This window comes from Drosophila tropicalis, unplaced genomic scaffold (assembly GCF_018151085.1).
Source record: "Drosophila tropicalis isolate 14030-0801.00 unplaced genomic scaffold, ASM1815108v1 contig_463, whole genome shotgun sequence".
Taxonomy (NCBI): Eukaryota; Metazoa; Arthropoda; class Insecta; order Diptera; family Drosophilidae; genus Drosophila; species Drosophila tropicalis.
In genome coordinates, this window is record NW_027172929.1 from 2302626 (window position 1) to 2330589 (window position 27964).

General features: G+C 36.5%; 1 protein-coding gene and 1 long non-coding RNA gene across 8 annotated transcripts; one reads left to right on the forward strand and one right to left on the reverse strand.

Moving 5' to 3' along the window:
- Positions 1-188: 188 nt before the first annotated feature.
- Positions 189-26312, reverse strand: SPoCk (secretory pathway calcium atpase). 7 transcript variants are annotated; one of them, XR_011032005.1, is made up of 5 exons: positions 25424-26312; positions 6307-8020; positions 3176-3491; positions 2101-3108; positions 189-1009 (listed from the first exon to the last, which is right to left on the reverse strand). XR_011032005.1 is itself a non-coding variant. In XM_068286729.1 (5 exons), exons 2-5 carry the CDS (start codon positions 9962-9964, stop codon positions 2409-2411), a joined length of 2754 nt encoding a protein of 917 aa, XP_068142830.1. In that variant the 5' UTR covers positions 9965-10304; positions 12235-12282; the 3' UTR covers positions 1612-2408. The 7 variants fall into 7 exon arrangements, 5 of the variants coding, with proteins under 5 accessions (XP_068142830.1, XP_068142829.1, XP_068142831.1 ...); XR_011032006.1 differs by having other exon boundaries at positions 189-1028; XM_068286729.1 differs by lacking the exons at positions 189-1009; positions 25424-26312 and adding exons at positions 9941-10304; positions 12235-12282 and having other exon boundaries at positions 1612-3108.
- LOC137574428 (uncharacterized) lies at positions 10851-12364 on the forward strand. Its single transcript, XR_011032007.1, has 3 exons — positions 10851-11144; positions 11778-11901; positions 12232-12364. It is a non-coding gene; the product is annotated as an uncharacterized lncRNA (long non-coding RNA).
- Positions 26313-27964: the final 1652 nt, after the last annotated feature.

Genomic DNA, 27964 nt, shown 5'->3' on the forward strand with positions numbered 1-27964 from the left:
AGTAACTAGTCAAGCTTCATCCTAGTTTTGAGATTGCTCTAAAATGAATGTCTCTCTCTAAATCGCACTTAAGTTGAGCTTTATGGGAAGCCAATAAAATGGTTATTTCCGGTGTATATGAATACATTCATTATACATATATTTACTCTGTAATTGACTATTTTTTGTTTGTTTTGTTTTGTTAAATGTTTTGTGCTTTTGATTTTGACTGTTCATTGTTTGATCATTTGAAAACCTATTATTATCATCATTATTATTACTATTAAAAAGTTGTTGTTGCATTGTTGTCTCTGTATTATTCACCTTCTACAATTATTAGCCGTGATGTACATATGTGTAAGAATGTTAGATGGAATTTCTTATATTAAATATACATTTTAAATTTTTGCATTTTGCATTTGGTGCCATTACATATTCTTTGACTAAATTTTTTGGTTTACTGACTCAGAAGAAGAAAAACTTGCTCTTTGATCTGTGCATTAAGATATTGCTAAGAGTTATTTTGAATTTGTTTGCTGTTTGTTGCTTTGTTTTGTTTTGTTTGTTGGTTCGTAAGCCAACTAATTGAATCATATCATTTACGTAAATCTATAAATATTGTGTGAAAATACTTCACTTGCACAATTTCGAATCGATTTGAAACTGTTTTCCAAGACAAGACAATAAAGAAAAAAAGAACACAAACAATCAGACAAACATTATTGCTGCTGCTGTTGTTGTTGTTGTTGTTGTTGCTGCTGTTACTCTGCGCTAGAGTTTTGTTACATACACACAAAAATACATTTTGCCGAATAAGTTAAACCAAATTAAACGTTTGACAAAAAAAACACCATTGATTTTGCTTTTCTTCTCATCATCCTTCTGCTCCTTATCCTGCACTCCTCGTTCTTCTTCTTCTTCTTATCCACTCCACTTGGACTCCACACCTCTCTGCATGCATTCTCTTCCGGCTGATGCTGCGTGTTGGCTGGAGAGAATTACGAATGAATTTATCTCGAATTTCTCATTGCTGTCAAAATCAAAAGAAACTATATAAGTATATAGTATATAGTGTATATGTATGTGGACATATGTTTTATTTTATTTTGGGAATAAAATGTAATTAAAATTTATTTAAAACAATGAAAGCAAATTATATTTTAATTAAATAAACTTTTCCATGCTTAAAATAATATCACATTAATTATGTTTCTTTCATTTCATTTCGTTGGTTTTTCTTTTTTTTTTTATGATTTTGTTTGTTTTTTTTTTTCATAAGAAACAAGAAACATATTGTGTTTTTGTTTTTAAATTAAATCTTAAAATTATTTTGGAAATCGATACTTAAAATTTGCGTAAAATTTGCAGACAAAATGACAATTTGTGAACAAAAAAAAATACAAAATTAAAAAAAAAAAAACATAAAACAAAGAAAAATTAATGTGGCATTTACACTTAAGAGACATATTTAATATATATTCTTGAATTTGTAAGATTCTACAATATCGGCAAATTAAATGATCTATATAGCTTCTATAGCTTTTCGAATCGAAAGACTTCTTTGATGTATTTGAATATATATGCGGTCATTGAGTTGGCTCGTTAATCTGATCAAAATAATATATAGGTATATTTATTCTAAGTATGTTCCTTTTTTTTATTCTTTGTAACAAAACAATTGTGATGATGTGTAATACCAGAAGTTCAAACAATTTTCCATGAATTTGCCTAACTGAATGATATTTTTATTCCAAAAAAAAAAAAAAAAAGAAAAAAAACTAGACTTATCATAGAAACGAACAGACGGCAAGTGATAGCTAAATCAACTTGTCCATTCAAGATGATCAGGAATATATACTATATATACATATACATATCGTGGTGGAATTCGATATGTTTCCATTTTGTCTGTTGGCAAAATTTTGATAAACTAAATAGTCGTATATATGTATGTATGTATGTAGCTGCTGCTTCTAGTGGGTATTCAAATAATAATAGTAATAAAAATACATACTACACACATTAAATTGAACTACTTACAAAATATAAAGTGAAATTTAAACACACACAAAGCATAAAATCAAAAATGTAGATTTTGAGTTCGAAATAGCGTAAGCTTACACTGATTAGAAGACACGTTCATGAGGATTGCCCGGGATCTATGGGAAAATTTTGTATTCAAAATGTAAGATTTTAACACACACTTCGCTGCTCTCTATTATCCATTTCCATACTCTCCCAACTCTCTCTGTCTCTCTATCTCTGTCTCTCTCTGCCTCTGTCTGCACTCTGCTCACTTGGTTTTTGTTTTTCTTTCGTTTTTTTTGTTGGTTTTTTTTTTTTTTTTTTTTTTTTTTTTTTGGTTTTTGGCTTATTTTTTACTCGGCTTTTTTCTGTTTATGCAACACGTCTCTAGCGCTTGCGTTTTGTCATACAAAATCCAGTTCAGATCGCGTGCTGTACATTTTGCGTTCCATGGCGCGTTCGAACCATTTTTTGATTTCAGAGACAACCAACACGGAGGAGGTGAGCGAGACGAGGAATACGATGTCGTATGCTGTTAGAGCTTCCGTTTGGAATACCATCTGTAGTGGGGGAAAGTAAACGACGAGCATTTGGCCAATGATCGAGAAGGCCACGGCCAGCAGGAACATGCGGTTTGTGGTCAGGCCAATTGTGAACACGCTTTTGGTCTGTGAGCGGCACGACAAGGCGTTGAACATGTCAAAAAATACAAAACAGGTGAAGGTCATTGTTGTATCCCGCTTGGTTTTGCCCAATGTCCCATCGGCCATCTCTCGCTGGAATACCCATAGAGTGCCCAGGACGATAATGCTGGCGCTTAGCAATACATTGACCACCACCGATTTAGTTATCATTGGCTGTTTCACATTCCGTGGCTTCTGCTTCAAAACATCATGGTCGACAGGCTCCACGCCCAACGACTGAGCCGGTGGTCCGTCCATAATAATGTTAATCCATAGAATTTGCATGGCATTCAATGGATTGGCAATGTCCATTAAGGTGGCCAAGGCAATGAGGGCCAATGCAGCAATCGATGTTGACAATTGAAATCGCACGAAATTCCGTATATTGTAGAAAATCCCTTTGCCCTCTTCAATTGCAGCACTAAAAAAAGAAATGGTTAATATTGATTGCCAATGATTAATGAACATATAATCAATTAACCACTCACATAATTGTGTGAAAGTCATCATTAACCAATATCATATCGGCCGCCTCCTTGCAAACATCTGTGCCATTCTTGCCCATGGCAATGCCAATGTCTGCCTTCTTGAGGGCCACACCATCATTAACGCCATCGCCTGTCATGCCAACAATGTTTCCAGTTCGTTGCAGTGACTTGACAATCTCCAGCTTATGACGTGGTGAGACCCGATAGAATACGCTCACATTATTGGCCACCTTGTCCAACTGGTGTTCGTTCATTTGATCGATTTCCTGGCCAGAAAGTGTCTGATGATGTATCGTATCAATGCCAATGAGATTCGCTACAAATAAAACGGATAAAATGGCGTTTTAGAAGCAAATTTCAGGAACAAAGAGCAGTAAAATTATATTAGATCCAATCTATGTTACATGCAGGATCCCTATCATCTCCTTTTCGTCATCTAATACTCTCTGCAAAGTCAAGAGCCTACATTTTCCAAGTAATTGAATACGATGTGACCTTATGGCAAATATACAAGGAATAAATAATGTGAACTAAGCCTCTTTGGGAATGCAAAACACGCAATTTTTGAAAGGAAAGCAAAATGAAAGAACTTGGACTCTTAAAATATCCTGTAATTATCAGTAACATATGCTAGCAAAATGTCAGTGACTCCTCTTTCAAGCCAAAATGAAATCACTTTTCTTTGCCTTTACACTTGTAAATTGAAAACTGTTTAGTTATTCACTGAGAGGATGGATGGCGGCACGAAAATAGAAATCAAACAATTTCCCATCAACTCTCAACGCCAAAAAGAAACAAAATATTTTCTTTCTCTATACAAGAGACAGCGACCCAGCAAAAGGAAAGAAAACTTCCTGGGAATGGGAAAAATTTCACTTAGGGCAACCACCGCAAGCAAACCAAAAGCCGATTAGTGAGTAAAACAAAATGTTTCCAAACTTTATGAAGAGAAAATTCAAGGAAGCAAATTGAATGCTGACTTTCAGATACCGTGTAAATGTGTCCTCAATTTCCATTGCAATGCAAGTTACAAGGATAATCGTAAATTAATTTGATTTTACAAGAAAGCTGCACAGTTGTTCCAATCATTTTTCATTTTTTTTTTTTTTTTGTCTGTGTTGTATATATCTAAGTAGAAATATTTTGTCAAAGTCAAAATATTTCCAACAGATGATGACTTCTTTTCTGTATTAAGAGGAATTTTGGTCCATTATGACAAGTTTTTTTTTTGGGGGGGAGGAAAAAGAAACTAGTGTGACAGGTTGACCACAGCTCGAGAATAAGATGAACAAAAATGGCAGAACTTTATCCTTTGCCCTATGCGGTGGTTGCTTTTCTCTCTCTTTCTCTTTTTCTCTCTCTGTCTCTGGTTGATTAAAATTAGAGAGAATCAAATCCAAAAGCTATGAATATTTTCCGGTGTTTGTCTTGGCCCCTTGGCCCTGAGATGGCAATCGATATGGATTATGGATTACGACGATGGGCGGAAGATTCACCCTTCATACAAAATGTTAAGCGCCTAAAACTATGCAGTGCGCAATTTCATGACTTCAATAAAGGCAAAAGCAAGAGAAATTTTAAAGACACCTTCATATACGCCGGCTGTCGTCAAAATTCACTAACAATACACCTTTTTACCGCCTCCTTTTGGTTTTTCTTTGTCACTTATCGAATCATTATCTCGTATCTTTCAGGGTCTTTCCATCCTGGCTTCACTTTTCATCCCATATGCTGTTGCCATGAGGACATAATGCCTCACATTATGAGTGCTTGGTGCCTTCTCCTGCTGCAGTGACTACTGAGTCAGCTGAATAATGCTCTGCATTGGAGTCATCAAAAGTGCGTTTCACTAATTGGATATGTGTCAGACGGTCTGTGGGTGTGTGTGCGTGTGTGTGTTGGGATGACAATTTGTTTAGGCTCAATTTGTTTGTGTTTTTTTGTGTGCGTTTGGTAAATTCGGAAAATTGGGAAAATTGTGTTGGCTTAAACCCAACAACAACAACAATAAATTCAATTATCCTGCAATTCATGGATTGAATTAAGCAGACCAACTGGTTGGACGCGAATCAATTCAAACATGAAAGACTTAATTATGTGAGGGCCATAAGGCTTGTCTGCCGTCAATCGACATAAATTCCTGAGGATTGGTCCATGCCATTCGGGCCGACCTCCTCTACATTTCTCTCCTCTCCACAAAGTGCTTATTTTCGATATGTTGGAAATGGGCAGAATTCTGGCCAATTAGTTAGGCTTCATAAGCGGATTTTAGTAGCCAAAATTGAATAAGTGAAATGATTTAGACAGCCAGACACACACACAGAGAGAGTAAGAGGAATGGAGAGAGAGACAGAGAGAGAATAAGTTGGGGATAGAGAAAAACTGGAATTATTCTGGGGTTTTTTTTTTTTTTGAACTTGCATAGAAAATGTAAATTTAATATTCAAATGAATTTTCTGCAAGTTGAAAAGGAAACGTAAAAACGCAGAGTGCATAAAGGTTTTGCCATTCAAGGTCCTTCATCTACCACCACACAACTGATGAATGTTGGATTGCAGATGATGAACTCCTGTCCGCCACAGACGTGCTGTCGGTGGCACAAAGCTCAACCAGAGTAATCGCAATGGCAATGGCAATGGGAATGGGAATGGGAATGGGAATGGGAATGGGAATGGAAATGGGAGTGAGAATGAGTCGGGGAATAGGAATGGAATTGGAGTAAAGACACAATTAATTATTTCTGTAACTGACGACTCCCTGACGATGGTTCGTTCGCTCGTTCTTTCGTTTCTTTTGTTGGTTGCTGGATTTCTTCCTTCCTTCTTGTTGTGCATTGCATTATATTAGTTGAGCTTCCTGTATGTGACGAACAAAAAGAATGGTCGACATGGGGACAGGGACGGCAAAAATGGATGGACGCCAATGGTCACAAAGATAACTATGTTATGGCATTGCAAAAGCAAAAACTTTAATTACAGCTTTGCAATTTGATAAAATACAAAGGGTATATAATCAAAGACAATATCAATTCATTTACTATCCTATCTTTGCATACTTTTTCTATGCAAGAGACTCAATTATCAATTGATCGTTTAACTTTAAATCAATTGTTAGATTCTTTCGGTACTCACCAATAGCCATGGCCGTTTCCTGGGCATCTCCGGTGACCATTTTGACGCGAACTCCGCTATGCATCAGCATCTCGATGGATTCGCGAACAAGGGGCCTGGGTGGATCGGTGATGCCAACTAGTCCGCAGTAAATCAAATCCTGCATGGATCTACCTTTAGCCAGGGCCAACACTCTGAGACCCTTACGTCCGATTTCATAGGCCTCGGCAAGGAACTCATCCTCGTTTTGTTTGGTCAATGGCACTGTCTGGGTGCCAAATTGATACTTTGTGCATTGTGGTAGCAGAGATTCCAATGCACCTTTAGCAAAGAAAATTTCCTCCTTATTATTGTTGTATTTGTGTATACACTTGACGGCCATCATTTTCTGTTCGGAGCTGAACGGATATTCCTGAATGCGGACATAATTCTCGGCGGTGGCATACATGCCATTCTTCATGGCCACCGCGACGAGAGCACCCTCCGTGGGTTGACCCAGCAGTGTGCCATTTTGAATGAAAGCATTATTGCATACGGATCCAATTTCGAGGAGATTTGTGATATTTGCCTTAGCCATTTCAATATTATTGCAATGACGAATATGAATCTCACCCTGGTCATTGTAGCCGGCACCGGTTACATCAGCCATGTAGCCATCGGATGTGATAATAATGGTCGCGGTCATCTCATTTTTCGTCAAAGTGCCCGTCTTGTCCGAGCAAATGACATTGACACATCCCAAAGTCTCGACAGTGGGCAACTTCTTGACAATGGCATTCCGTTTGGCCATACGCATCACTCCCAATGCCAGGGTGACGGTAACAACAATGGGCAGACCCTCGGGTATGGCAGCCACAGCCAGGGAGACACTGATGTTAAACATCTCGGACAAGGGTTTGCCCTGTAGCCATCCCAGTAGCATAATGACGCCAATTATCAAAAACGAATAGAAACTCAATTGAGCGCCCAGAATGTCCATTGATTTTTGCAACGGGGTCTTTGGTGCCTCCTCGGCCTGCATCATTTTGAAGACCTCGCCAAATTCACTGCGCTCGCCAGTGCTAACCACAATGCCCTTGCCATTGCCGCAACGCACTAGGGTGCCCATAAAGGCAATGTTCTTCATGTTGCTGTGGTCCTTGACATTCGTGTTATTTAACAGGACATCGGTTATTTTACGCGCCGGTTCCGTTTCGCCCGTAAAGCTACTCTCATCGATGGACAAATCGACAGCCTCGAACAGCCGCATATCGGCTGGCACACGATCGCCGACATTGAGATGCACTACATCCCCGGGAACGAGTTCACGGGCGAGAAATGTATCCAGGCGTCCCTCACGCAGACAATGGCACTCCGGAGGAACTAGTTTCTTCAGCTCCTCGAGACTCTTCTCCGAGCGATATTCCTGTATGAATGCCACAGTGACCACAATGAGAATGGCAATCGTAATGCTGACAGCATCGTCAAATTGTTTCATTATCACCGACACCAAAGCTGAGCCAAGAAGCAACAGAATTAGTGGATTACGAAATTGCTCGATATACTTCTTCCATGTGGGATCTTCCTCGACGAGAAGTAATTCATTGTGGCCAATGATTTTGGCTCGATATTTAGCTTCCGTCCATTTTAGACCCGTTCGAACATCAACTTGTAGTCGTCCAGCTACCTCGGAGGCGCTATGCGTTGATGATTCCGATGTGGAGAGCAACATTTCAGGTGTCAGGGTTAGACCCGTCTGTGAAGCAAAACCCAAAAACAAAAGATAAAATGTTAGAAATGGAATTTAAGCCAAGAATGAAATGAATTAATTGATGTAGTTAGTAGCTGTAGCAGTAGTAAGTAGTAAAGCGCTTTAACAAAAGAGAATGTTCTAATTTTACTCGGCCACCACAAATTAAATACCTCTTTTCCATACCTTTTGGCCACTTTTGCAATTAACTCACAGTTGCTTGTTACCCAGCACAAGGCACAATCATTCATTACATGCCACCAGCCATCATGGCATATGAAAAAGAAAACGTAAACAGAGACTAAGAGAGAATCTCCCCACCACCGCTTCTGCACTAAGTCTGCCCTTTTTGCAATGTCTAACAAGTTGTGCAGTTTCATTACTCTTTACCTCAATCGGCAAAACGCGGAATTACTGGATAATTAAAATATTCAGTGGAGCACAACTTGGTCTCTACGAAGGGTTAAATCTGCATACATATCTCAGAGACTTACCCCAAAATGATAACACCTGGGGTTCCCCCCATTAACTGAATCTACAAAGCTGGTGAGTAATCTTATTAGGTCTTGCATTCCCTTTTACATTGCGGGCTTGTCAAATATAACCCATTGAGTTTGTCATTACTAATAGCAACTAAGAACTATGTATACTAACATGGGGGAAGTACGTTGTGGCATTTCGAGTTTCACTCTAAAATCATAAGAGGAGCCGCCACTTGGTGTCTTTGCTCACTGACAGACAAAACAGTAAAAAAAAAGTAAAGTGCTTTTTGTTTGCTTACCGCAAAAAGTCTAGTACTCTGCGAGATTATTTTCTAATTTTACATAGCCTGACGAAAAAAGTTTGTTAAAGAAAAAGATAAAGTAGTAATGAAGACAACGACGACCAATGATTATTTTTGTGGTGGATTTTCTCCATGGCAACTATTGAGGATTCTGTCAGGAACACATTGTCCTTGTCAAAGCAGAAGTGGAATTACGGTTAACATCTTATTTAGCAAAAATGTGGAGAATATGCTGCCGTTAAGATATTTTTATATGTATGTACAAAAACGAGGCCAATCAACCCTAAAGTATGTAACTCCTACCCCAAAATCCTCATTCAAATACGTAGAAATGCTGCCACTTGACAGATTTTGTAGTGTTGTTTTTTCTATCTTGAGTATATTTTGATTAGTGCCTGTCAAAAAGAAGAAAAAAAGAAGATTCGTGACCACATTCTCGTAACTTTTTAGCACACCACCCTCGTATAAATATATATATATGTATGTATGTACCCATATATCTCCGACATGGCATGACAATCACAAATGCCAGACAGCCGACCAGACGACAAAAGAGGCGGGCTGGACCCACCCAATTTACGAACTATTTCAAGATGGATACACAGAGTTAAACTGCCAACTGAAATCACAAGTAAATTTTGTCCGGAAATATGTTTTTTTTTTTTTTGTTTTTGTTGCAAAATTTAATGCATCATTTAAGCACAAAATGATTTTGAGAATTTTGCAAATTTTGTGGTGATCTGTTATTATGCCAAAGATAATTATTTTAGTTACTATAGTTAGCCATTAAATATCTATTTTGTGTACTTTGTCATATGATCTCGTTTCAGATGCTGGAAATTTAAATAATTTAATGATTCGGAATATTCTCTTTCTGCTTATCTGATGGAAAAACAATAAAATTGAGTGCTTTATTGATTTTTGTGTACCTGATGATAGTCGAGATATATACTAACTCCACGTCTAGTAGTTCTAAGCATCGTGGATAAATATATTCTGAAAATAATGGGGTCAAAGTTTAGCCAACACCAGTATTAAAAGGGTGCGCGAGAGAGAGAGATAGAGGGAGAGAAAGATTGATCCAAAACCAATTTAAAAAAACAAAACAAAACAAATGAAGATGATAAAGAAAGGGCACTTACATCAGACGCATTGATCACTATCATATTGGCAACAATACAAAAACAGCAACAATAACAGGAACAATGAGGCGAATGCTTATCATTAGTGAATGAATTGTTGTTGTCTGTGGGTTTTTTTTTAACCCTCTCACACTTTACATTTAACGTTTCAGGTTGACGTACAAATTTAATGATCTGCGGCTCCGGTTATTTATTTTAATTAATAGTTAATTTTGTCACGCACGCAGATTTTAAATATCAATATTTATATTTTTCTATTTGCATGTGCCTGTTTTTTTTTTTTTTGTTATTTATTTTGTTATTTGCAATAAACAGGTACATGAATACTATATCCAAGAAGCATTATAAACATACTGAGCTGTATCTGGTATAGCAAATTTGTCATTAGATAATTAATAAGAAACCAACAAGAAACCGTAACGGCTTTACTTTATTTCGATACCCTTGCAATTTCGCGTCTTTAACAATTTTCAATCAGTTTAGCAACATTTCAAAATAGCGCAATTTGTTTTGTTATCAATCGATGAACAGAGAAACATTGATAACATATTCAACACATCCGAACTGAAAATCAAATTATAATCGAAAATGTGCGGGTAGGTCATTGACATTTCCTCTTCAAGCATTCGGTATACAAAACAGATTCCCCTCCTCCTCAAGGCAAATAGAGACAAAAGAAAATACCAAAAAGTGAAATAAAGGTAATAAAGAATAGAATAAATGTGGAATACATTTGTATGTTCAAATAAACACGTGGCAAGTGAATAACCCTTTTGTTCTTGGGATTTCCCCCCAACAAAATTGTTGCACCCAAAAGTGATTACAAATTTGCACTAACATCGATAAGATCTAGCCCATATCAATAATGGGATTTCATTTATTTAATGAATTTCAGTGGAAAGAACTTGATAAAAATTTGCCATATTTGTAAGGGTCTCAAGTCGAAGTGCTCCTCTGAAAGATCTGCAACCAACTACACACTTAATCATTGAATTCAATGAAATTCTTTAAAGACAACACAACATACTTGAAAAACATTGCTCAGTCTCAGGGTTATCAAGTTCAAAAGTGAGGCAAAGGCAGCCTCCAGCACACGTTTTTTTTTTTTCGAATTGTACGTGTATTTATTTATTATCTCGTTGTTCTTACTCAAACAACTTGACACTGAGAAACTGCCAACTGCCAAGAATGAAAATAAAAAGAGGTAAGAATATTAACTGAATGTTTCTTCTTGGAGAAGGTTTTCGATTGGACGTGGCACAAAAACTATGTATGTATGTATGTATGCCCAATCCCAAGGATATGACTGATCTTTTCTAGCGAACTCGATCCGGCATTTTATTTTTATGCGGATTTGTTGTCAGTTAGTCATCTGAGCACTTGGAATGTGGAAATCAGAGAGGGAATACCAATGCGAACACGACGAAATGCAAGAGGAGTATATCGGGATGTGGCCGGCAGATTCTGTTTTTTTTATTCTTTTTTGCACAAATTTTTGTTTTCTATCTTTCTTAAAAAAAAAAAAAAAAACGATAACGTGGCGTGAGAATACGTTTCTCTCTCACTCTGCAGATACAATACAAATTTGTTTTTGTCATGTGCTGGCACACTTTCACTTGATAACTACATCTTGATGTAAATATGTACATACATACATTTGTATGTACATAGGTAGAGATAGGTACTTAAGTACTGATGTATGTACCCACACGCTCGCTTATGTATACATCACACATACAAAAAAAAAAACCAAATCAATGTCTAAAAGTAATGATGTTTTCAATATGACGAACGTTCGTTTTTTCTTGTTTTTTGTTTTTGTTCCCTTTTGTCAAAGCTTTGCCGGCAACGCTCAGAACGCGACTAAACAAATATTTTTAGTTTGGCAAACGAAAAGCTGAGGAGGAGAACTGAATGAGAATTGATGATTTAATGGCTGATGGACAGAGACGCTTACACAGGTAGAAAAAAAAAAAATAATAATAAGAAACAACAACAACAGCAAATGAACGAGGGCAATCACGACACAACAACAACAACAATAGCAACAACAAAACGCGGCACAACAACAATTCCACAGAGCGAGAGAACGCGAGAGAGGGAGAGAGTATCGAGTTTTCCTGTTGCACTTTTTTCTCTCTTTCGATAACTCACGCGATATTTACAATGCATATAGAATTCGAATTTTTCACTGAACTTTTCTTTTTCAATTGTTGCTGTTGTTGTTGTTGATGATGCTTTTTTGTTTGTTTGTTCTAGTAATTCTTTTGTTTTGTCTCTCTTTCTTTCAGTACATTTTGCGAGCAAAAAAAAATGACGAATGCCGCGATAAGAGCAGCGTGTACAAAGCGACGGCGAAATCCAGACTGAGCGAAAAAAAAAAGCAAATGTGAAGCAAATGGAGCTGGAGAGCGCACAATGGGCCAGGACTAATGATAAATGTTCAATATTGCAATTTTATTAATTAGACATTAATTAAATATAATAAATAAATAAATAAAATGAATGTATACACAAAAAAAGAAGTCGACTAGTATTCACTCTCATTACTAGCATTAACTAGTGAATTGTTTGGGTATTTCGTTTTTTGGGCAGAAATCAATGATTCCAGTCCACTGTGACTTGTTTAAAATCGAGAGAGGGAGAACAACAGAAAGAGTTAGGGAGAGCCACAGGTCGATCGAGAGCCATTGAGGTATGTTAGGAAAGGGGCAGACAGAGACAGAAATAGAGCATCAGAAAGAGCATACCATTGAGAGGAGAAGAGAGAATAAACGTGTTGGGAGCACACAGTGGTACGCAGACAAAGTAGAACTGATCATATCATAATAATAACAAGATATCTTATATATGTATGTATGTACATACATGTATTTGATAATGATTTCAATACTTGGATTGTTAATGAAGTGTGCCACCCAAAATGCGTATATACATACATACATACATACATACATACATATGTACATAAGTACATATGTATTAACTACTTTTTATTTTACAATTGTTTCAGCATCATTTTGTTACTTCATTAAAATAGCTTATCTTAAGGGATCTCTCCAACATTTGTACATTTGTACCTACATATGTATTTTCTTTAGAAGGTCAAATTATTTATTTTTGTTTTCTTTCCCTAGCAGCGTATGTAAATCAATTTAATATGTGGGATTTCCAATTATTTAAGCTAAGATATTCAAGTTTCTCTCGCTTCGAGAAACACAGACAGATTAATGTATGTACATACCTACAATAATTTATCATATGAATTTAAAACTCTCATACACCCTAGAATATGTATTTCTATTTATTTTATAGTATATGAGAATATTTTAGTCGCATGATCAACTCTCATCCGGTGAAAATCCCAGTCATTTACTTGTATACATCCATACGTACATATGTACATACATACATATGTAGATATGTAAGTTAAGTTGGAGCACCTTTTGAACGGGGTACACACTCGTCTGCTTTCCAGTACTAATTCATTTAGTTAATTGCTACAAAGCATGCGTAAGCACAAATATCCATTAGTAAAGAAATAAAGAATAGAAAAAGCGAGAGCTGCCCTCGCCCATTGTTATTGAAAGTATCATAATCTCTTTATCCGATAAGCTCTTGAAATTCAATGTAGTAAATTCAGTTTTATTTTGCATTTGTTAGTAAAATATAAACGTTTTTCCATTTCCGTCAAATAACAATTGATAGATTTGGCTTAACATATGTACATATGTATGTATCTTTTAATAGCTTTAAGGAGGCAAAATTTAAATTTGAAAAAAGTTCTAAAACATTCAACTGTGTCAAATTTTAACCGATTTTCGAAAGCAATAACTTATTTCAAAGCTTTGGAATTCAATTTTAAAATGTTTTTTTTTTTTTAGTTATTTTATTTATTAAGTTTATTTTTTTTCAAACGAGACGAAAAAGAGACAAAAAACAGCAAAGTATTGAAATAAACCAATATTTCATAAAGCTCTAATTTAATCAATTTTTGGAGTATTTCAAAAATTCATGTCTCTATTTTTAAGTTAGAATTATAAGTTTCGATCTGCATTAAAATCTCGGGAACTAAATTTAAGTCAATTTTCGAAAAAAAATGTGATGTATACATCATGATTTTTTTAAAAATCGCATCGAAATTAATTTTTTTAAATATCAAATTTTTTGATGTCATTACAAAATAAACTAAATTTCGATTTGATTAAGATATAACTTTTTGAAATCCGTTAGAAATTGGCCAAAATACAATCTAAAAAAGAAGGCAGACTTGCCACAAAAATTTTATAACTTTTGATGCAATTGATTCCATCGTGTCCCAAAGGATCTCGTAAGCCCCGCTATGGCTTAATCCGGCATTGAATATGAAAATATAATCTAGTATCTAGCTTTTGAAAATCGTTTGTTAAATTTTCGTTACCATATGTTGTTACCGACGACTTAAAATATTCTAATAACAGAATTTGGCGTACAGAAATTCCAGTTACAATAACTTTTTTTTTAACTATAAAAACTGATGATTGAAAAAAGCGTTACAGTTTTTTTTTATTTCTCTTATTAATGCAGAAGCCAGTTTAATGGATACGAATAAATCTTCAGTGACTCAAATATTTGCTAGACACTTTTACTGAAACTGCTTGCTCCTGTATATGTATATACATACATATATAAGTATGTATACATATGTAGAGAAATGTTCTAAGGCACTAGAAAAGAAATCGCGAAAAGTTGAGATTGCAATCGAGGTTGGGGGTTAGGGTTCCGGGGTTGGGGGTTAGGGGCTAAGACCATTATGATAGTTGACAACCCCTGCAGGCAGAAGGCGTTGTTCATCCCTTAACATGACATTCGAGAGCCGCAACACGAAAAAAAAGAAAAATAGGGAGGAAGATGATGCTGCATTCCCGGCATGCACAGACGACAGCACACCGACCGACGATGACAAGGGCAGCGAGATGACATACAAATTGGAGACTGGGTTGCGCCCCAGCTCCAGACAGGAAGCACACTTACGAGTATGCATGTATACCCCCTCCCCCCACGACAAAGAAAAAGAAAGGAAAGAGAAATATACAATCAGTGGTCACATTAACTGAGGCGGGGAGACCATCCGAAACTTGTTATCAAGTAGGGGGCGTAACAGTATAATTCATAATATTCGACTGATTCAACTTTTGCCACAAATTGTTAATTGAATGCAATGTCCAAAAGAATGTCTGCCCCCGTTTTTACTTTCAATTATATATCACAATCACAAACTTCATTTAATGGAGGTGTGAATTTGCCAATCCTCCACTCTATAACTATCAACGTCTATATTTCTATATGCACATCATCCTGTGAGTGTCCTTCAAAAGGCAAAAAGGGTCGTCAAAGACAGAAGAAGACATTATTCTCTCTCATCGAAAATAATTGAATTCACTTCACCTTTAATTTAAAATCTAATCGCCTGACGCGGGGTGTACTTACACATACATACATACATCCATACTTATATATAAGGATACTCAATTTATGCAAACTTTTTGCAGAAAGTTTGCAAAAATAAAGAGCATAAAGTTTGAAATAGTTTTTTGTGCATTTACTTTGTTTTTTTTCGTTTCTTTGTTTTTTTCGCAATTGAAAGAATGGAGTAATAATAACTAGACTTTTTTCTATATTTTTTTTTTTTGAGAAAGTTTTTGTTTTAGCACACAATTCAAACAGCATTTTTGAAGGAGAAAGACTAATAAAAAGGCATTTGAGAAATATGCGGGTAAGCAAAACCCTTTGCAAAGGTGCAAAAAGGGTTTAACATAATGAATTAGGAGCAGAAAACCTTTAACTGAAAACTTTCGAATTTCAGAGCTGCAGAGCCCGATGAAGACTTTAAAATGGAAATTCTAGTTCAAGTTGGTCTCCTCTGGCTCCAGATATTCAGGTGACCATCAAAGCGTTTCTTTTCTCGTATGCAGAGTATCGACTCATCCTTAAAATTAAGTTTCCAGTGTCGCAAGTGACTCACATTGCGTGGCCCTGGCACTGATATACAAGTCCTGTGATGATGATGACGATGAACTCAGAATGTTCAAGGGGGAGAACGCAAACTGTTCTTTCAGCCATGTAGCATCCTGGAGCCTGACAATCCAGCCAATGTGGGCCTTTTGGCATACCAATTTTAATCGCTGAAAGCGACATGACATCAATAACTCCCTCTGACTTTGACCAAAGTGAACACCAGTTTCGAGGTGTGGATTGCTTTTTCTCTCCGTTTACCTATAGCCTTGATAAATGGTCTATCCCGCATATCAAGTATACGTACATATGTACAGTGGCGTTTTTTTATATCGATGTACTTTTCTCTTTACTCTTCGTAGCTGGTAAAGACACGAAACAAATCATTCCAGCAGCCTTATATAAACCCTAGAGTTACTTTGGTAAACTAAAATAAGCAACTTAATGGAAAACATTTGCAGGGTTGCTTCACTCACACACCCCCACACACAAACACAATCACAAACACACACACACACACATGATTTCGTCACTCGAATTGTTTTTGCCCTGATGAAGACAAAACAACGTAACGAACAAAGATGTGCACTAACTGCAACGGAAACTACGTTGCCAACTATGCAGGATATCCTGTTTTCAGCGAAAAGGAAGACTCGTTTAAATGTACGCAAACACCTTCATAATTCACAACAGTCGTCAGTTTTATTTTTTCTTCTTTCTTGACGAAACGTTAGCTAAGGACACTCTACGAGAACTAGACACAAACTTGACTTGATATTTTACCTGTGTATCCATCGTAATAACTTGGCATACTTTCATATATGTATATATATATATGGATATCTTTAAGTCTCACCATTGGTTTAGGTTCTTGCTCTTGCTCCTCTGAGAGTTCATTCACGAGATCATGATTATCAATACTATTCTGTTTGCTTCTTTTATTCGCTTCTTTTTTTGTATCCTTACGATTGCGCAATAAATTTTCTTTGGTGTGGAACTTATTTGCTACATTTTCCGATTTGATTTGAGCATAATTACTAGTTGATGCTCCGACTTTTTTTGAGATACATGACATTTGAATAGTTCTGAGTGTGTAAAACTGATGTGAAATACAAAGTGCCAAAAATATTGATTCTGTTTTAATTGTTAGCCCTAAATTTAATGCTGGCTTGCTCTTTCCCTTTTCTGTTTGTTTGTTTTTCAAAATTAAATTTCGGCAAACAAAAAGGACAAAAAATATATAAAACAACGGTCTAAGTGTGTGTGTGTGTGTGTGTTTGAGTATACATTAACAAGATTTTACACGTTAGCCGCAGCAAAATGACGACCACAAACTGCTGGAAAGATGTCACAACCCCAAAAACCAGCAAAACCGCCACGAAACCAAAACCAGATTCAAAACCCTCAACTCCAAACCGAGGAGCTCGCTTCAGCACACGGTTTTGTGGTGACTACAACAACAACAACAACATGAAGCAACATGAGAATATTGAGACAACAAAACTGGCAACTGTTTTCTCACTCACATTTCAAGTTACAATTACAGGTACATACACAGGTGCAACATATTATACATTTAGTGCATACCATATACCACTCTACTCTGGCAGAGACTGCAGTTATTTATTGGAACTTAAGTGTAATGACACCACGGGGACATCCAGGAAGGTGACATACCACACCCCCACACACTGATGCCCAATTATTCATATGAAGGGAAAATAACCCTTTTAGCCACTACCACAAATACAAATAGTGTAGATTATAATCTTATGCCATTTACCTGTTTTGTAAGAACATTGTCAACAAGAATGAGAATTATTTGAACATTTTTAATGTGAACCATAAAAAACTATATAACAGGCATTTGTTCATAAAAATGAAGCAAGTAAGTCGACTCGTCGACTTGGGTATACCATACACCAGGCGAAACAAATATTTCAAATTTCGAAAACCAAATGTATGTCTATTAAATTGTTTTTACATGTTTCATAGTATGTGCTATCTCGCTCACTCTACGAACATACGAGCACTCTAGCGCCGCTACTAGCCAACGGCCAATTCTGGCCTTGTGGACTGCTTTGTAAAATACGTTCATACGCATATTTTGCATGTTTCTAGTCCGATTTCAATAAAATTCGGTAGTTTTGTAGAAATAGATAAGAATAATTAGTCTGCCGAATTTGAATGCGATAGTCAAAAATCTACAGGAGAAAATCGGTTTTTTCTTAAATATGGAGGCGGAAGTGGGCGTGGCAAAATATGAAAATAGATGTACCCTGCGCGCATACTAAGCCAGTGTACATACTAAATTTGGTGACTTTAGCTTTGTTAGTTTTTGAGAAAATCAGTTTTGTTTAATTTGCGGGGGCGGAAGTGGGCGTGGCAAAATTTTTAAATAGCCAATATCTGCGCGTCTATCAAGCTAATCTGCATACCAAATTTGATGTCTCTAGCTGTTATACTTTTTAAGAAAAACAGTTTTATGTGATTCCTGGGGGCGTAAGGGGGCGTGGCAAAAAGTTTGAACAATCAGTTTTTGCGCGCTAACTAAACGGGTATACAAAATAAATTTGATGTCTCTAGCTGTTATACTTTTTAAGAAAAATAGTTTTATGTGATTCCTGGGGGCGTAAGGGGGCGTGGCCGAAATTCCAATTAACTCTGTACGCGTGCATAATACACGAGTATACATACCAAATTTGGTGGCTCTAGCTCTTATAGTCTCCGAGATCTGCGTGTTCATACGGACGGACGGACGGACGGACGGACGGACGGACGGACGGACGGACGGACGGACGGACGGACGGACGGACGGACGGACAGACGGACATGGCTAGATCGACTCGGCTGTTCATCCTGATCAAGAATATATATACTTTATAGGGTCGGAGAAGCTTCCTTCTGCCTGTTACATACATTTTGGCGACTTTAATATACCATTTCACCCTATGGGTGTATGGTATAAAAACTGGTTTCACTATTTGTTTTTAACAAAAGTACTTTTTGGTTTTATAACTATCATGTTATCTAGACTCTTTTACGGACAGTCTTGTTGTCCAACGATGTGAGTTTAGAACCAACTGCCACTAGAATTATGCAAAATTCCATCAATCAATAGTGTCTGATGAGAGTGAAGGGATTTTTTTAAGCCTTCTAAATTCTTTCATTTATGCTTAACCAATTAAAGTTGAATATATATATCTGAAATATATGTATGTATGTACATAAGTATGCAGAGCACTTAAAATTCTTCCCGGGTCAGTTCGAAACGGATACTAATTTATTGCCCAGTGTCTAATTTTCAACCCCGTTTGGGTGGCGGTTAGGAGTAAATGTAAGTGTTCCTAAAAACAGACAACAGAGAGAATCCGCAAACTTTTCATGTGCCTCAATGCCTTCCTACTCTCCCCTCCCCCCACCACCTCCTCCACCTACATATGTATGTAGGAGCACAGCTCGTTCATTTTCATTTTAGGTAACGTCGAGTTCATATGTAGATTCCCCTACAACTAACCAAACTTGTATCATGTGTGCTCGCATGGAATGGCTTCCGTATTTTCCATCTACCTCTCTTAGTAGAGCCTGAAAATTCCCCAGGTTAAAAGTTCAGTGTTGCACCCAATGCATTGTGATGAATCTAAACTGAAATGCACTGAAAAAGAAAAAGCAAAAACTAACCCAAGTCAAGTTTAAATACCACTTTGATAAACAAAGCTTACTAATACTTTGTCATTGACTGACAATTAGTATTGCTTCTTGGGTGTGTGTGTGTGTGTTTAAACAAAATGAATATCTGATTTTTTCTGCCATTTATTTTGTCAAGTGTACGTACATATGTACGTGGTGGACCAGACTTTAGTTTCGAAAACTTCTACTCGTTTGGCTCCTGTTGTAGGATGTGGTGGGATGTGGTTATGTTTCTGCAGCTCCATTATCTCTGGACAACAGCCAGTCCTATTTAGTAGATTAATGCGAGGGCTGTTATTTATATTTTATGGGGGGCGAAGGCGGTGGCGGCTGTGATGCGTACTTTCATTAAATTTGATGTCTTGAACAAAACCATTTAGCAGAGGAATAAAATTACTCTCAAGGACACTTGAATGGCATGATTTATGACTATTTGCAAGTTGGTTGATGATGCCTCCTGCAGTTTGATAAAAAAGCCTTCTTAAAAAAAAAAAAAAAAACATTATCCTAAGGTGGTGATGCTGTCTCTTTAGAGCTTTCCACTTAATCACCTCCAAAGAATGGCAAATTCAAGTGGTAACCCTCGTGACTATACACATTTTTTTTCCACATTTTAACTGCGATTCAAAGAATTTAAACTGTTGCTTTTCAAAGCAATGAAAAGGCAGTTAACGACAGGTTTAAAAGGACTTGTTTTTAGGTTTTTTGTTTGCAGAATTACTCCAAGACTTTTGCATACTTTTGGGGGCAAGTGATGTTAAAAAGTAAATTTAATAAATTCAATTTTGTGGTATTTTTGAAGCATGTGAGTGAATGCAGAGGAATGTCAAGGGCGGGGGAGACCACACTCACTGCCATCCACCACTCAATCGTAAATGCTATTTGACTATTTCAACAATCTTCTCCTGCCTTTTCCCATCTGCCATCTTCATCATCATCATCATCGTCATCAACATGAACATCAACATCCTTCTCAAAATGCGCATCAAAAATGGCGTACAATACAATTTTCGTGTGCTTTGCAGCTGTTGATAAGGCACACACACACACAGGAAGATGGAGAATATACCTCTCTCTCTCCCTTTTTGACATTATTGACATAACCAAAGCTTGGCCAGACAGCACATATCAACAGAGAGAGGGAGAGAACAGGAGGGGATGGGTGAGTGTCAGAGGGATTGCCGAGTCAGGCGAAAATTTTCTACTGGGAACGGGAAACTCGACAGGCAAAAGGTAACGGTAAAGGCTTAGGCAAGGCAAAAGCAAAATGACAGCTTGTTGCTCTGCCTCTGTATGTGTGCGTCCCTGTGTTTGTGCCTGTGTGTGTGTGTGTGTGTGGATAAACTACACACTACTTCCGTTATATTAGATTGCCCGCACCTACTACCATTTCTCTTGCCATTTTAATTGTTTTCACTGTTTTTACAAACTCGTTCGGAACATGTCCCCAAAAACGACTACCACTCTACCCAGTGTTCCCTTAATCGTTTTTCTTTTTTTTTTTGGTTTATGCCATAGACACACACACACACACACATTCTAGCATCGGGTATCATGAAATTTACAGAAACTTTGTCTTGCTATCCGAATTTATAGATTTGAAACTTAAGGATATTGTCTGCTGATCAAAAAACTCTTCAAGAAGATTGCGAAACACCAGATAGATAGATCCAGTGGCAGATCCATGGATGTGGAATGGTAAACACCTCTGAAACTTTCCTCACCAAAATGATGAGTTAGATCCGCCACCAGTTGAACAGGATCTAATAGTCTATTCTCGTGTTCTTTCGTTTAGAGATTAAGAATATTGATTGTCATTGGGAATAGGTAGAGTCCATTTGATGGTGTAATTTTTGGGGAACTGTTGCCTTCTCCTTGGTCGCCCTCAAGAGATAGGGTACGCAAAAGGAAAAGACAAAAAACATTAAAGTTTACTCATGGTTTTTTAGGTATTTTTTTCTTTCTGTGATCTAAACACAAAGGCCCATCTAAGGGTTTTTTGTCCTGCAGGGGTTACTTGTCCTCTCTTGGCTTTTTTAGCAAGTTTTCATTCCACATTCTTGTCCGCATATGTGTTGGTTTTTCTTGGTTTTTAATCTTTAGACTTCTTTTTTCCCTCCCTTTGGCTTGTAAGCTGAGGCTTAATCTGTGTAGCGAGGCCAAAAATCTTTGTTAAGGTTAAGTCATTTCCTTCTTCCTTCTTCGTTTCTTCCTGCACCCATGTTCTAAATAGGTTTTCAGTTTGCTGGTCCTGTTGACTTTTCTTTCTATATATATTTAGGTCGCTCAAATATAATATTTTACAATGAGGGCAAAGGCGGCCATAGTGTATTTAAGTCGGCAAACAATTTTTAACACTCCCCCCCACCACATTCATTAGTGAAAATCAATAACTGAATAAATGTCCTCGAGGTAAGAGTGTGGACAATCCCTGATATGCATTCAAATATTCTGGGGCAATTGTAAATCCTATGACAAAACGATAAGGCCCTAGAGTCTATAAACAATATCTATTATTTTACCAGCGGTGTTTTTTTTTTTTTTTTTGAAGGAGAGAGAAAACTGAGGCCGCCTCTTGTGTACCTTTTGAAATTCCTGTTTGCCATCAAGAGCAATCAATGATTGACGACAATAAGTACCTCAATGCGAGTGAAAGAGTTGAGGTGGCGGGGGATTGGGGCAAAAATTAACCCATTCACAATTAAACAATAAAATTGAAAAGGGCTCTCCTGGGCACAGTCACATAGTGATGTATGTCAATATTTGAGAGCATCTACAGACATTTCGCGTGGGTAGTTGAAAGTTCTTGGATGTGTACTTGGTTGTAGTGCTTGCCAGTCCTCGACTTTTGAGAGCTCTTCTAAGAGTTGCGGATGACTGCCCTCAGTCCTTGCATCATCATCATCATCATCGTCATCATGTTGATGCCTAGGGGTGTTTAATTTACACATTTATGCGGGTTGATTACCAACAATCAGAGAGAAACCGAAACACCTGGATCAGTCCTTTCTGATTGGCATAATTGATTGCAAAAATCTGATACAATTCTTCGATTTGACCTATGCCTCTGTTGCCTCTGTTGCTGCTGGGAAAACAATTAAAATCTCGACTCTGTTTACCGATTCCCTCTGCCTCTGGCCTCTCTTGTGTTACCTGTTTATTGTCTAATTGTTGGGGACTTGAGCTTGGGTGATTTTCGTTTCCGTTTTATGTGCTTACTTGTGATTTTGGCTCCTTTTGCTTTTCGCCCACCATTGACAGGCAACCCCACCCAAAACTATTGAGCACAAAATTAATGAGGTAAAATTGTTTAACCAACTATTTAAGGCACTTAGTGTGTATTAAACAAGAAGAAAAAAATCACAAAAACTATTCATAGTTGCAAATACCCAAAAATGATAGCCTCTCCTTCTCTCTACAATGTATTCTATGACATTTTTATAGCTAAACTTTGTTATATGGATAAATTTAATAGTTTTTTCGTTCTTCTTCTTTTCATTTTCCATTCTCTTTAGGGTCGTTAGAAACATGATAGAAGGAGTCAAAGGTAGAAGGAAGTATATGCAATTCTTCACCAACAGTTGACCGCATCGCGAGAGTCTTATATGTACCTTGAGTTTCAAGTTAAACACTAAATAAATAAACCTTGTATTTGTTTAAATACTTGCCCTCGAATGTATGTAAATCTATGAATGTGGCTACGCATTATAATTAAAGTCTGTCTTGCCATAATTTACGCCATTTCACAGGCTTTTTTCCATTGTATATCAACACTCAATTAATTAACTATGAAATGTCAATGTGTCAGCTGTCGGATATATCAATTTGCATATATATATACATTACTTTAGTAAGTACAAAAACGTGTACACTTACTTGGAATCAAGCACAAATGGTGTATATGGAAGTATATACAGATACAGGGCACAATATGGTGATATTTGTATACAAATATTTTGAATTTATAAACGATGGTTAAAAAGTAGTTCTCTTGTTAACAAAGCCTTTCAAAAATTATCGATTACTAACCATGCCTTACCTTTCGTGGGGCTTTGAAACTTTTGTTTAAATTATTAAAGTTAATTACGTTTCAAAGTAAGACCTCACGCACTTAAGTTACAAATGCTTGGACAATGGAAGTAGGGCAAAGGTTGAATTACTTATTGATCAATTCTCGAAACTACTGAGCCAACAAGGTCAAAACAAAATCGTCGTAAGTACGTGGCCAAATGAATTCTTATTGATTATTGGCTGCAGGTGTGTGTGTGTGTGTGAGTGTGTGTAGTCTAACATATGTATGTAGACTGAGATTTTCCGACAGACTAAAAGTAAAAATGTGTGAAAACATTTGTTAAAGTCTTCCACCAACCAAACTATTCCATGACGTTTCATTCTAAGTTCAGTTAATGAGATTTTTTTGCTCGTCCCAGTGCCTTAATTTTAAATTCATTGTAGTAATCTCTTTATCCATCTTCCGCTCCCTCTCTCCTCCTTCTCTCTCGCGTTCTCTTCTTGTCTCTTGTGGTCTTAGTCGTCGTTTCGCCTGAGGTATTAATTGCAGTATTTCACACTGACATTCAAATTAGTTGCGCTTTAACGCTTAATTTAGCAAATGAACTTCTTGTTAGAACTTCTTGTTGAAATCTTGGCTTTCTAGGGCATAAGTGACACAAAGTGAAAGATCCAAATGAAAGATATACGAACATGTAATTCATGGGTTTTATGATTATCCTCAAATTTAGTTAGCCAACGGTTTATTAGATAAGGATTTTACGGCGATCTTTTCAGTCAGGGGTGTATAAGCTTTAAGGATATCAAGGATATGGGGTTTGCTTTCTTTTTTGTGGGTTAAAGCCCAGCCAGGTGAACACACAAGAGTATCCGTTCTTGTCTTATTATTGATTTTTTTTTCCATTCTGTTGGCTTTTTTTATCCAATGCTTGTCGTTTGATTTTTTTACTTTGTTCTTTAGCATTTTCTTTTGCTTTGTGTTTGTGAGTGTGTCTTTTCCTTATTTCCGTTCGAATTTTCCCTGATTTTCTTTCTCAAATTTTTTCTTTGGCAGGACAAAGACTTGTCGCATGTCATTCACTTTTATTTTTACATTAACCGGGAGGGTCAGGTGTTCATTTTTTGGATTTTTTTCTTATGCCTCCCTCGTTTAAATTATTAGATAACCAAAAATGAAAATGTCAAAAACAACCTTAGCATAAATAATTACTTTTCCAGAATTTTAAGGGAAAAAAAAACAGACAAATTATTCTATATATAGATAAATCAATTTGTCTGGCTACGACAATCGAGAAGATATATGTGGAAAGGACACAACCTAAGTTTTTAATGATTTGGCACATTATCTTTAGGTATTTGGATTTGGTATCCTTAAAAAAAAAGAACATTAAGAGTTACAGAAATCTATGCCAATTTGTCCTTGTAGAGAGAGTTTCTTCTTATCGTATGTTTCTTCGGGTATAGTAGACTTAAAACCATAAAATTTCGAAGAAATTAGTTATCCGATAGGAACTCTAAAGTGGCGTATTTATGAAGGAGCAAGGAGCCGGGACAAACACAAGGCCAAAGGCAACAAAAGTTTATTTAAAAACCACATTTCATACAGTTTCGCAGAGTGCTCTTGGTGGGTGGATGGGTGGTTGGAGATCATAAACTGCAACGTTTCAACAAAAAGTATTTGCCTCGACAAAAACCCATTTCGAAAAGAAACAAAGAAAAAGAAGAAATGAAATGGGGGGGAAAATGCAATTAATTAATTGTATTGACTCCCACGCGCCTTCCACTCACCTCGATAACGCTGTCGCTGCCGAGACCGCAAATTTTATTTATCTTCGTGCTATGCAATTGTTCCAATTGTTGTTGTTGTTGTTGCTTTTGTTGATGGTGTTGTTGCTTTTGCTGGTGCTTACGTGTTGCAGTAGCAGCAGTTGGGGCTAGACGCAATCCTTTACGCCTTCCGCCACTGGCGAACACAATCTCGTCCTCGTCTTCCTCGTCGTCGTTCTCGTTACCGTCGTCGTCGTCTTCGTCGCCGTCGTCACCGTGGTCCTGGCCCTGTTCCCGGTATCGTTTCTGATTGCGATTGCCGGCGGCAGGCGGAGTCAAATGCAACTCATTTGTATCCACATCTAGGTCGATATCAGCTGCTGTTTCCGGCAGTAAATCCAAATCATCGCCACATTGATAACTCAAATCCAAATCCAAATCTTGGGGCAATTTGGCGTATTTATTATGATTTTTCATTGTTCTGACATCAAGTCAAGGATGTGGCTTCTTTTTTGTCTGTTTATTGTTGCTGTTGTTGTTGTTTTTAAACGCAAAACAAAAACCAAAACAAATAAATGAAACCAGCAAAATCGATTTTTCCGACCGTTAATTTGCCGAGCTGCTGCTGCTGCTGTCCCCAGCACATCAACAACAACAGGTTCTCTATTCTTTGACCAAAAAAATCCTTAAGGGGCTCCACTTTCTTTTTTTTTGAAGACCACCACACACACTCACACACACACGCGCGCACACATACACGTACACACATACAATGTCACTTTTAATGGGCAACAAAAAAAAAAAATTGTTCCTTCAATTTGGGTTGAGTTTTTCCCTCGACAAAATTAGTAATTATTTGCGGACCTTTCTATCCGCATCGTGAACCATATCCTTCTTCGACTCAAAAAAATTGTTGTTGTTTTTCCCCCAAGATATTTGACATCCCTGTCACTGTTAACACTCTGTTGCTTAACAGCTGTAAAAGCTTCGAACCGATGAGTCGAACAAACGATGCCAGCATCAAACCAGATCAAACCTCCTGCTAACGGTATAGCGCGCAATTTAAAAAGACAAGGATACGTTGAATTTATATTGTCAATATGGCTTAATTTTAAAATGATATTGAATTATCTTGACCAAACTATGAAACTACTGGACAAGTAAGAAATATAACGAATCCCACCACATTTAGTTATATCTTCATTGTACATACATACATATTTTTGTACTTGTCCAGAAAAGTCTGAAGGTTTTCCAATTCAGTGGTTTTTGGTGTCCTTAAGTTATTGTTTCTGGTATTGTCTCTAAATTGGTGCTGTAATTGTAGGTTCTGTTGCATTGTTTCCATTGTTAAGTTTCAATTTCCATTATTTTGCTATGACCTATGAACAGTTGCTGTTGTTGTTGTTGTTGTTGTGTTATATATATACCTATGCAATTATTGTTTGTTAAAGTCCTATTGTTAATAATTTCCTCCGATACCCATTATTGTTGTTTAGAACTATTCTAATACCTATGAGAAAGTTTCCATAAACTTGTCCATTGTTTCTTGATCATTTTGCTGTCTGTAAGTCAGTCTTCCCATTTTAGCTGTTAGATCTTGATTAATGTCATAGTATAATGTTTTGTTAGTATTGACCAATTTACTTCTGGTAAGCCGTCTAACTATTCGTTAATGCATTTCCTGTAACAAAATAGTTTATCTTACAATTAATAAAATATAAATGCTTTAACATTTTGTCCAAAAAAATATTCGATGTAGCCCTTTCTCAGGTCAAAATTGAAATTTAAAAGAAACTTAATGCTTAAAATATTGAAATGAATCAATCCTATTACCTAAAATAGTTCAATTGAAAAGCATTTTGAAATAAAGTTTTCTGACTTTTGTTTTTATCATCTAAAAATGGCCGATTAAAAGTCACCTTCAGCTGAAATCAAACAAAGATTTGGAGAATTTCTATATAGATAGATATTAATTTTCGAAATTTAAGTCATCTGGCAATTACGAATAAGAGTTTGAAAAATATTTTCAATACCACTGAGACGTTGAATATGGAGAGTGAATTGAAAAGAGATAAAAAATCACTGAATGTGTAAGAGAGAGAGAGAGAGGGAGAGAGTTCATCATCTGGACTTACCAGTCATAACTAAAATATTTTCAATTTTGTTTTTGGAAATTTTACAAGTAGTTTTTCTTTTAATTAACTTTTGTTAAATTTTTTTTTTTTTTTTTATTGAAAAGCCGTTTTGTAAACAATAATGTTTGTTGTTGTTGTTGTTCTTGTTGTTTTAGTCCCTCTATAGTTAATATTAATTATATATGATTCCAATCCGTACATAGAATTCGGTTTAGAAATTACAAAATAGACTTCCTTAAATAGAAAAAGTCAAATTGTTTTTTTTTTTTTTTTTTTTTTGTTTTACACAAACTCTCTGTTCAGCGTTGCCTTTTGTTCTCTATGGCTTTAAAAATTTGTCAAGACAGAAAAAGCATTGTCCCCGATAAAAGATTTAATTTAGCTATAAAAAATGTTGTTGTTTTTGTTTTTTCTTATTCTTTTT

Bases quoted from the DNA above. Each gene is read 5' to 3' on its own strand.
- SPoCk (XM_068286726.1), bottom strand. From the start codon at position 25,879: ATGAAAAATCATAATAAATACGCCAAATTGCCCCAAGATTTGGATTTG. The intron at 8,021-25,423 runs GTGAGTGGAAGG...TTTGCTTCACAG, and splicing joins GCAGCGACAGCGTTATCGAG to ACGGGTCTAACCCTGACACC. The intron at 3,109-3,175 runs GTGAGTGGTTAA...TTCTTTTTTTAG, and splicing joins GATGACTTTCACACAATTAT to TGCTGCAATTGAAGAGGGCA.